Source organism: Ischnura elegans, chromosome 7 (genome assembly GCF_921293095.1).
Source record: "Ischnura elegans chromosome 7, ioIscEleg1.1, whole genome shotgun sequence".
NCBI classification, from domain to species: domain Eukaryota; kingdom Metazoa; phylum Arthropoda; class Insecta; order Odonata; family Coenagrionidae; genus Ischnura; species Ischnura elegans.
Window position 1 is genome coordinate 63,830,103 of NC_060252.1, and position 12,287 is coordinate 63,842,389.

The 12,287-nt window shown below is 38.5% G+C and overlaps 1 protein-coding gene across 2 annotated transcripts in view; it reads right to left on the reverse strand.

Annotated features, from left to right (window-relative positions):
- The window catches only part of LOC124162835 (heat shock 70 kDa protein 4), a 66,093-nt gene that overhangs the window by 17,887 nt on the left and 35,919 nt on the right, over positions 1–12,287 (reverse strand). For both annotated transcript variants that reach the window (XM_046539502.1, XM_046539503.1), the window contains exon 7: positions 9,806–10,061. In XM_046539502.1, the coding sequence (XP_046395458.1) occupies positions 9,806–10,061 (256 nt within the window). The remainder of the gene's footprint in view (positions 1–9,805; positions 10,062–12,287) is intronic.

Here is a 12,287-nt window from a genome sequence, read left to right on the forward strand (position 1 = left end):
TGAAACACTAACATTGCACAACACTAACACACTTAGGCTCTGGAAAGGGGGCACCTACCCAAGAGACACTTCACCCAAGACCTATGGTTTTCAAATATAATAATATGGTTTTCAATAGGACTATACCCTACAACCACCAAGGACAGCTAGAGAGCGGACTCGATAGGGTTGGTAATAGAGATCACCTTACTCCTTTACTTATAGGAATAGGAAGAGAATACTCAAATGAAATGTATAAAAATTTCTGAATGAATGAATGAAAGTGTCCAGTAAATTGTAAATCAGAAGCTATTATCTGCAGCCACTTAACCTACAATTTACATGGATTAGACTACCATACATCCCTTTCTGATTCCACAATTCTGCACGCTTTTTTTTCACCTTGCCGGGTGTAACCACTGATTGTCATTAAGTCAATCACCGGAAAGTTAGTATTTGATAAGTCCAACTCGCGATGAATGAAATACAAACTTAGTACATACTTTGTGCACTTCCTTTAACCGAACACATTGAAGCCTGTTAAGGTCAAGTATAAATAAATGGGAGAAATAGAAATTTCAAGTAATTTTCCCCCTTAATTCCATGCCAGATTCTTTTACCTAATTTGGTTCTTTAATGGTGACACAGCGCTCAGTTATCAATGATAAATGGGAAACTGCATTAACTCTTGAGGGAGAATCTTTTCTTCTGAATCATGCTCTGTGTGTAATACGATAGAAAAATTAGAAAATACTTAACAATATCATATTGTAAAACAAACAAATTCTCTTTCACATCCTAACTATCAGGTGGAATAAATTTTTTCAACTGTATGAAACTGAATTCTTAACATGGTTCCCTGCCCCTACAAATACCAAACGTAGTGTTTTGTAACATACAGTATTAGTGCAAGATAGTATAGACCTGAGTAATGATATAAAATTGAGTTGAAGTGTAAGCTCAAATGGTAGAAACACCCTACTAACCCTCAGGCTCTTAATTCTATTCTGTTTAGGGCCACCAAAGACTACCATATGAATTATTGTTAGAATTGAACAAACATAAACTAAGACACAGAAATAGCTACACTGAAGTGAACCTCCACCATTAGTTTTAACTCAATATGCCCTAAGTAGAGGTCCCTGGCTTTTGTACTCCCAACTTTCTTGCCCAACTTAAGCAATATGTATTCAAATTTTCGTACATTCCTAATTGACAGTTACAACAACTTCAATGCAAAAAATGTAGACTAGCACAAACGAGAGCAATAAGTACGCATTTCTGAACCTCCACAATGGTGCATTTTTGCATTCAAGTGTTTAATTCACCCTCTCCAATGCATGCTCAGCAGCTTGGGTGCCTGCAGCCATTATTTTATCCATTGAATTAGAGTGAGTTTTAAAATATGAACTTGTCTCTGCGATTTGAACTGATGTACGTGATAAAAGCAAAAATGTGACGGAGAGGTAGAACATAATGGGATCATTCACTTAGACCAGAAATCTTAGAAATGGGCCTTCAAATTTTCAATAAACTTACACATCATTTGAAAGTTGTACGTGAATAAATGATATCATTAAAAGGAAGGTGAAAGTATTCCTGTACCAAAAGATTCCAATTATCTACCTTGCTGTATACAAATCCAGTGCCTCCATATTTATATTGAACAATTATGGTAGTTAACGTCAGTATCTGATTTGCACAAAATACTTCCCTTGATTATGTTCAACTACTATTATTTATAAATCTTCTACTTTTTTGACGTGTCTAATATCTTTTAGTACAATCTTGGATAAAATAAATCATCATTATTAGAGTGAAACTAATTTGAAGAATATGTAACATGAAAGAGAGATGGGGCAAGATAAAATGAAAATCTCCCCAATTCAGCCATCCTCTCATTATTTTATGACAAATAAAGTAGATATTTCTGCCCACTTTTCTCTAGTTGATGTCATTAGTGTTTCAGCTCATCGATATCTTTCAATAAAAGGACTCGCTGATGGAATGAACCTATCAAATACTGAAAACAACAACATACCACCCGAGGTATATGGGTGGGATTAAGGCCCGTATCATAAAAGTCCCCTCGAAGTTTGAGTCGAGGATGGCCTCGTTTGAAGCCGGCCTAGCTCGACGAGGAGATCCCTCGATCGCATCATATCATAAAAGTCTCCTCCAGCTCGGCTCATCGGAGGAGGGGTTTGAGCCAGCGGAAATGACGCATTGTTGAGGACGATGTTTCTGGTTTCAGAGTTGACAGTCTTCCAGCATTGTTCCATGTTCATTTTTTCGAATCGTATTTGCGCAGACATGCGCAGTAGCGATATACCGAATGCGGCCGGGGATATACCCGCCAATATCAACAATAGAAACAGAAATGGCTAACAAGGACCTGACGACTGGGGTGGCCGATTGAGCTCAAATTTGCTGATTCGGTAGATCACGGCTATCAACTAAATATGCCGAAGCAAGGCGACGCACTTCTCAAAACTTTTCGAGAAAAAAGCAATTAAAAATCGTAAAAAACGGGTCTACGGTATATATCCGGTATTTCCTTACATTTACTTTAAGACAGCGGTGGCCCAGTGGTAACGGTGGTTGACTGTGGATGTAATAGGATGGCGAATTCGATCCTCACTCCCGGTCCTTTTTTTATTTTATTATTCAAGGATTTTATTGTTTGCATTTTTAAAGATTGTTTTCTTATCTTCGTTAGCTCAATGAAAATATTTTTAATTCATTTTTTTTAAACAATAATAAGTGCTGAAAGCGGTAGAAAATGAAGCAAGGGCTATATAATAGCCTTTCCAAGGGCGATTTTGTCTTTATTTGTTCTCTCTAGGTATATTAGGGTATTGCGAGTGTAAATTGTCTTCTGTAGGGGTGGGGTCAGAATAATGACATTTAAATTATTAATTGGGAGGAAAATCTACCCTATCGACGGATTATGCTTTCATTGGGATTTTAATTGAGAAAATTATTCGTAAGCATGAATGACACGTGTATGCCGTCAAAAATACAGGGCAGTCGATGCGGCGGAGGAAAGAACACGTTCTCCGTTTGTTCGAGTAGTATCCCGAAACTTGCAAACGAAGAATTTAGTAAAATAAAAGAAGTGCAGTGAGTGAGGATCGAACTGCCAGTCCTTACATCCACAGTCAACCACCGTTACCACTGGGCCACCGCTGTCTTGAAGTAAATGTAAGGAAATACCGGATATATACCGTAGACCCGTTTTTTAAGATTTTAATTGCTTTTTTCTCGAAAAGTTTTGAGAAGTGCGTCGTCTTGCTTCGGCATATTTAATTGATAGCCGTGATCTGCCGAATCAGAAAATTTGAGCTCAATCGGCCACCCGAAGGTCGTGTATTCCCCTTGTAAGTCGGAGCGCATGGCCAGGCAGGAGCAGGAAATTTTGTGCAATTTGGTGGTCAAGTACAAGGACGTAATTGAGTGTAAGCGCTCGGATGCGGAGTCCGTTTTAAGCAAGGCAAGATGCTGGCACAAAATAACGGAAGAGTTTAATAATCGTGGATGAATAATCATCATCTTCTCGCAATGGCGGAAGTCACCTCAAACGCTTTGAGCCGACAATAATCTAACCTCAAAGTTTGAGCTGAGGCTGGCCTCAAAATTCGACGTTTTTGAGGTTGAGGTCGGTTTTATGATATCGTATCTCCTCCTCCTGACGACAATGAGGTGGAGGCCGGCTTCGAGGGGACTTTTATGATACGGGCCTAAGGAGTAGCTGAGAGATGGAGAGCCACTCAGCATGAGTCTGCAATGACATCATTAATTTATGTGCGAGAGGGTTTACTAGGGGAGGCAGATTTTTTACTGTGAATGCCTTGAGAAAAAAGGTCAAAATTTGGAAAAATATGAGTATTTTCATTTTTTAAACTTCATCACAATCAACAATAAATAAAATTTGGTAAAATCAGTCCATTATTCACAGGTTCCAAATCCTTGTTGTAATGGAGCAAAAGTAACTGGAAAAAAACAAAACAGCTGCTTGAGAGGACCCCTTCACTGCACCAGGATGGTCATTAAGCTCGAGCAAAAAAGATGGTAATATTTCATCAAATTTTAGAAATCATCTACATCCTCCATAAAGGTCGGAATAGAGAAGTTAATGCGAAAACCGCAATCCATAAACACTCTCTGGAGTCATGGGAAAAAAATCAACTTAAGGATCTCTCTCACTTAAAATAAAGAAATGAGGCAACAGATTCAAATCCTCATGTGAAAAGCTTCCAAAAAAATCCAAACCATGTATTTTGATTCCGAACATGACAATAAGATCCTTGCACACATTTCAGTCCACAAGTAATTTTTTGATTTAAGTAATTATGCATTATTATGACTTTTCCGAATTATTTTTGAAGTGGTTAAGTACTTTTGGAAGAATTTATTACATGTATTATAGTGTAACTGTGAACTAGGAATAAAATTAGAATATGCATATTTTGCTTCTTGAGGTTGTAATCCCACAATTACCAAATAATTCAATGGCAATACCTTTGCACCTGTTTTCTGGAATGTATTAACCCTTTCACTGTTGTTCAATCTTCGAAAACCTTCTCCTCACATGCGCCGAAAAGGTTAAAATGCGATTTGTGGGGCCATGGAGCAGGTACTTCCAGGATGGGCATGGTACACCCTCTGAAGGGTCGCAAATCCGGGACTTTTTCCTTGACGAGCTCACCCTTGCTGGCCCGTCTCTTGGACCCTCCGAGCAGGGGACCTCCCTCCCGAAAAGTCTCCCGCTATGACTGCAATTTAAAATCAACCAATCAATCTGATCATCAAAAAATGATTGTTTGCATAGCACTCCTGCCAATCAAGTACGTCTTTGAACCGTGTTTCTGCAGTGAAAAATGACGATTTTGTTCACTTTGCTAAAAACATGGCTGCGGACCACCGGAAAATGGCAATTTTTAGCAAAGCTAATAAAAATCGTTATTTCTCATTGCAGAAACAAGGTTCAAAGATATACTTGATTGCCTGATTGGCAGGAGTGCGATGCAAACAATCATATTTCAATTATTGGATTGATTGATAGATTTTCGTAATGCAGTCAGAGCTGTCAGTCACTTTTGGGGAGGGAGGGCCCCCACTCGGAGGGTCGAAGAGAGGGGCCAGCAAGGGTGAGCTCGTCCAGGAAAGGATCCCAGATAAACGACCCTACGGCGAGCTTCCATGAAAGTGCCGAGCGCATGGCAGGGAGGAAGAAAAAGTACGTTCACAGCAGCCTACCGTGCTAACGTACCAGGTACGTTCACAGCAGTGAAAGGGTTAAGAAGGAAAGTTGAGTACAGCCTGTATCAGGAATGCTTGAAGTTCTAAAATATTTTACCTTCTTTCCATTTCCTGTAAATATTCTTTCTCATAAAATCCTCCCCATGAAAAAGGTCTAATAGACATAAAACTTAGCGCAAGGGAATTGAGTCACACTGTTACAAAGCAAAAGACCTAAGCAAATGATTAATATTGAGAGGAAGTTACTGGCCTATTCACTTTAAAAGAGGAGAACTTGACAAAATGACCACAAAAACTCCACAAAAACTAATCCACTCAACACACACTGTGTCAATATGGTTAGTAATAGACAGACTAAAATAGGCTGAATGAGAGTAACCTTAGTAAGCCAATGCTCCCACATGATTGTATAGTAAAGTAAGATTATCTCCCAATCCCCAAAGCCACTAGAATCTTGCCCGGATGTACCTTTGGGCACCGAAAAATACTGCTTTTTCGAACATTCTTCTTGGAATAGCAAAGCAGATATGAGACAAACAGAGCTGCCAATTGGATCTAGAAAGAGAGCAATCAGCCCATATTTTTTACTACGAAGAAACTGAAGCACAGCAAAAAAAGGAAACAAAACAAGAGGCAAAACATGAGAAACATCACTAATAGAAATACCCAAAATTAAAACTTAATACAAATCATTAATGCTGGTCATACAATGGTTGTCAGTCTTGAGGAATTTCTAAAGACCTTCAATGTGAGATGCAAGCTTCGAGAGCCAAGTCAATATCAAAGAGCTGATAGTAAAGAGTTGTGATATCATGCCCCACCTTTGCTAGCTGAATTTCAAACCCGTTCGTTTAATAAGAATACTTCTTGGGGGTTAATATTTGAACTTCCTTACTTCAAAACCCTCTTATCTCCTTCAGTAAATAACATTTTTATGCTCTCAATGATCTTGCGTGTAGCTTTTCCATACCCCACATGCAAAAATCTTCGAGTTGCGAGAAAAAAGCGTGAGGTTGCTCAGGGAAAGGAACAGGCCCCTATCATGAATGTATGAAATTCCTGCGGCTCAGACTGGGGTGACCTTTGGATTTTAATTTTAACAGTTGTATTTTTGAGAACTTTGAATTTCCATCAATAAAAATGCAGTTTTCCCTGGCCTTAAACATTGGATGATTTACATACCTGCATATAAGTTATTTCTGTGATCAAAACCAAACTTTGGGTGGTGTCTTTGAGTGCGTACTATCTAGATATCGACTACCTAAAACCTGATATGATGGCTCAATTTTTTGGTGCCTGTCAACATCAAGCCTTTGATATGACATTGAATTTAATATTTAGCTAAAGAAGGCTTAGTTTAATTTTTAAACATCCACTAGTTTATATACGTCCATCATTCCATCATTTTCCCTTCTCAGATAAGCCATAAGGGTGAATTACATATGACCCTGTCAAAAAGTTTCCTAAGTACTACAATTAACTAAGCTAAACACTCCATCTTAACACCCACTAGCATACAATTTAGTTGGTCATATTAAATGAGTTGCGGCTGTGTTTAACTTTTATTTTTCTTGTCTTGACTCTCCAATTGGAAGTCACCATTGAGGTCTTTATGGTGGCAAACAATTTTTCTGTGATTATTTCATCTCTATGTGTCAGGTGTGTGAGTGTGTCCTTCAAAGCTAATACTCTCAAAATCTATTGCGAAACCCTTAAAAAAAAAAAAACTATTACATCCACTATAAAACAGGCATTTTACAATAAAAGAAAATAGTAGCACTCAAACAGAAACAATACGTAGAAAGGAACCAAAATGCAAGTATACAATTAAAAAAACTAGAATGCTATATCTCCAACAGTCCAACCCCAAATTCTTAGAGAGTCTTGAATACACTCCATCTCATCTCCTGAATCCCTAAAATTACTGTGACAAAGTAAATATAACACAAATTATAAAAAACACAATCCTTTGTTAATATGAAAAAGAATTACTTTAATTATAATTTTTGTATTAGTGGAAAACTTTGTTAGATGAATGTATGAAGAAATAAAAGCACGAATCCTAAATTCATGGAAAAATTCTAAACTGGGATACCTAATTCCAATGTCTCCATTCTTCCGGTGTTACTGCGTCAGTTGCTGGTTTATGACAACAGTTTCACTGGCACTGTTGACAGCATCTTCAGGTCAAAGGTGCCAGTCCACAATTCTCGTCCTCCTTATATGCGGGCTCACTCCTGCCAGTGGCTGCTGCTCTCTCATTGGCCCGTTTAATCAGTCTCTGAGCCAATGAGAGAACAGCAACCACAACTGGTGGGACTGAGTCCCTATATAAGGAAGATGAGAATCATGAACCAGCATCTTTGACCTTAATATGCTGGCAGTAGTACCAGTGAAACTGTTATCTTAAACCAACAACCGATGTAGTAACACTGGAAGAATGGAGACATTGGAACCTCGACACTGCTGAAACCTATGTGTATGTAGTCACATTAGGATGCCTAATGTTTGCTTGACCAAGGAAGAAATGACATATTTTTGTAGGAGACAAAGAGAATACTTCAGGTCACAAATATCAGGTCATTTAATCAGGTCATTCCCCAGGTACCAGTTATTCAACACTTTCCATGCAGTCAAGGAGTTTGCACCTCATAAAACCGAAATAGACTGTCACGTTCAACGACCCTACATTACAGCAGTCTTCTCAAGCCATTCTCAAAGTCTTCTCAAATCTTTCTATCTACTACTCTATACTTACTATCAGCAGCCTTCTCAAGCCATTCTCAAATCCGTCTATCTTTCGCACCTGTTTTCACACAGTTGGGCCTCGCTGCCTAATTCAGGGATTAGCGAGAGCTGTGGTGGGAGGGTTGAAATTAAATCACTAGTACATTTTGCCATTCAATTTTTTATCTGCATTTCAGATTTTAATTTCAGCAGATTTTAAAACATCCTCCAATGAGTGCTGCCCTTTTTTCAAATTCATAGTAATTTTTCTTTGGACAGTTCGGAATTTTTTTTTTAAGAGATAACTCACGTAGAACTTGCAGTGAATGAAAAAGTCAGAGAAATATGCTGATGGGCCGCCGAGAGTGGCCACTCCTGCAAAGTCCTTATCGGCACCAATTCACGGGCCATTGGGGTAGGAGGGGAAACTGGCTAATACCGATCACTGAATGTGAGGATAGCCAATGGTGTTTATTTGGTGAGAGGAAGAGTTGAGATTATAAATATATGAAGAGGCAGTGGGAGCAATGGCTGGGGTGAGGATGAGCACATTACCCGGAAATTTATGTGTAATTATATGCATACGTTTTTAAAGTATACCGGGACTAGCCACGGTGATAACTTATATGGAAGTCACCCGCAATGCACAATCGTGTGAAGATCCACAGAAAAAAAAATCATCCGCCTTGACCGGGATTCGAACCCGGACTCCCCGATTTCCGGTCGAGTGCTTTAGCACAAATAAGCCACACCCGGATATTCGGGAGTCTGATGTAGTTTAATACCTGGCAACCAGTTTCGATGTATTCTACGTCACTATCAACATCAATGAAATTAGCTTATTGGCAGTTGAGCTTAGTAGTAGAGTAATATAGCTATGAAAATAGTAATAGAGCTTAGTAATGAGTAGAATACGTCAAAACCGGTAGCTGAGAATTAAAGAGTGAAAAGTACAAAGTGCCTTAATAATTACTTTCAATTGACTGAAATTCAGAATGGCAACAAGCATTAGCGTTGACGTAGGTATGACACCTATTTTGTCACATAAATATAATAACTATTTTAATCAGCCATGCAAAAATAAATAATTCTGTACCATGTATTGCCCTATACCCAATTATCCCCACACAATCATGTGAATTAAACCCTAGTTATATTCCCCACCTATTTTCTTTGCACAACTAGTTTCAATAAATAGGTACCATATCTGTAGGGAGGTATTATACGGTGTTGCCTTGATAATGTCACATACTGAATTACATTCTGCAAGTACTTGGATGTATGTATATAATATGCTTTGAAAATCTCATTTAGGAAATCAGCTGCTTGTTGTGATTGTGATAGATTTCACAATGGCTTCAGACAGGTGGGTTAGGTCATAATTAGGCCAAGCAAGAACAAGTAAAATAGTTGTGGAAAATACAGAGCGTTCACAGAATTCCACAAAATGAAGACTGTTTCAGTATTGTCCCTGAACAATCCAAAATTTAAGCATACATAATACATGAAACTTTGGAAATCACCTATTCAACAACTAGTAATCATTGGTCTCAGATAATCATGAGCTCGTTGTCACAATAAAATTTGAGTATATTGTAAAATCTAACATTCACATGATAGTTTTCAACATGTTTTCTAAAGTTTCATTGGAAGCAACTCCAACAATGCAATGTTCTTCGAGAAAGAAGATAAATGTAAATAAATCACGGGCTACAATAGTTCAACCAAAAATGAAGGACATGTTCACTCAAAACAATGAGCCTGCACTGGGATAAAACAGCAATGCCAAAACAAAACAGGAGAACTTAACAAGAAAGGACAAAATTTGCATTCTTACCCATCTTCGCCAAGCGAAGCATCCCACAGAAGTTTAATAGGATAGGCTTGCACATCAGTGACATTGAACTCTCTCACTCGGACGGCAGGGGAAAGCATTGCACACTGAAGGGCACATCCACGAGCAACAGCCTCATCTTGGTTCAGAGTTGTACTCGAAGTCTTACCAAACACAACCTCTAATAAATGCTTGATGGCAGGGATACGGCTAGAACCACCAACTATTTCCACAGCATAGATCTCATCAAGGTGCAGCTCTGAAAAAGAAAACTAAGACTCAGTAAGGTGGAAAATATATTGAAATCATATCAATGCTCCAGCACAGACAATTAAATAGATTTTTCTCCATATAAACAGGGATTTTAAAATACGAGCCAAACTCTTATGCCAAAGAGCCAAGTACAGATGAACCGCATAGGTACGTTGTCCTATTGCAAGACCTTGCCTTCGAAAATAAGTGATCTAAGAAGAACCATACATTGAACTATGATTAGCATGTAAAAAATATGGTTAACACAAGGCCCTTATGGATTAGGTAACCCATTGAGAGAGATTCAATCTCAGGGAAAAATTCATCATTAATGCTCAGATGCTTTAATTGCAACCAATCTGTTAAGGATGAAATTAATATGGAGTGTTACGTTTTAATGGCACCGAAATTGTTAGCTGCCATGTGATTGTTTTACGGCTAATATAAGGGAATAGATTGCAGCATTTAAAGTTGTGAATATTCAGTCTTCTTTTCTTCTCTGGGTGGTCAAGAGTACACCTGTATACAATGCTGTGTATTGTGATTTGTTTTGATTTATATAAATGACAAAGCCTAAATTTCCACAACATTATTCCTGATATGATGTCTCGATAATATCTTATATCTAATATAATAATACCACATATCTAATACATTATATCGAGACATCATATTATTTCTAATATGATGTCTTGATAATATAGATACTCAAATGTTATTCCAAACATTACATGGTCCAACAGGGTTGTGCATACCTTTAACATACTTCTTTAACAACTTTAAATGTTTAAGTAAATGTCAAAAAGAAAGTTTCAAAATAACACCTATTTCAGTGGTGTTCTTTCTTTTATTAACAGATTACTCTTCATTATGGATACATTAAAAGGAAGAAAACATCATCTGAGGCGGACTCAATCCTCTGTAACTTTTTCTGGGCAGAAACAAATGCAAAACGTTTTTCTAACGGCTTCTGAGAAATGTTATGGAGTCAATTTCAAACAATAACAACCAAAGGAATTCAATCGGCATTTATCCATAGGTTCTCTAAATAAATACTTCCAAAAACAAACCAACCCAACAACTAAACAGGTATTTACAATAGGTTTCAAAAACATTATTTGCTCTACCCCTGGTAAGACAACAATTCATCATGGCAAAGGTTTATTTAGGCACTGCAGGGTACCGTTTTATTGAGTTTCCTACGTAAGTGACAGTAATGTATATAAATCAGGATATGGAAATATTAAACTCAATGTTAGTAAGAGCATATAAAAAAACAAGGAACTAATGTAAAGCCAGAATCACACGATCATTTTTTCTGTTCATCTTAGTGAACACACGAGCGATCACTTTTTGCGACCGGAAAAGTGATTGCTCAAGTGATCATTTTTCTAAACCACATGGTCCCGAGCACCGTTGCTTTTCGCATTATTTCTGATATCACAGCTCATAGTCATAGGACACGCATCACAAAAATATATAGCGTGTTTATGTTTATATATGCCATTCCTACGATTGTAAAACTGTGGCATTTATTAGTGAACCCTCCTCCTCATAATTTCTGGTTACCCCCCCACCCAAAAATTCCTCCGAACTTCTCCCATTAAGGACTTTTTGCACTAAGGTTTTTCGTGCAAAGACCCTTCGACTCAAAGGCTCAGACGCTCGGAAAGTCTCGGAACTTTTGTCTCTGAACTCTGTCCTTCGAAGCTGCCATCCGAAGCAGCCATGTGAACCAGACCACCAGGAGATCAAGACTTATATAGCTAGTATGGCGGAGGAATACCTACACCTGGCAATCTAGGGGAAGTGGGTGCTGAGGCATAAGAATGCAGTTTGGAGTGAGAATTACTCCACTTGTCCTATCATAACTCTCTCTCCCTCCAAGACCTCATCCTACTGTCTTTCCCCCCCTTGAATTCCAATGACTTGCCTCAACCAGCGATCACACCACTTGGCCATGTCTCCAACCCAGGAGATAGAGGAGAAGGAACCTAGCGGTATGCTGTTCTCCCCCAACCCCTGATTGGATGACGAGAAGTGTTCCAGAGGCTGCAGTCAACACCGGGAGTTTATACCGATGCAGCTCACTTCGACATTGCTGTATTCCACCCCACTCCTTTGCAAAATTCCCCCCTCCACTCTGCCACCGTTCGGGGGTTGGCCAGCTCTCTCGCTCATCAGCTGTCTTGGTGTACACTTTGGTCGACCGAGAGAGTGCTTTCTCAAAACT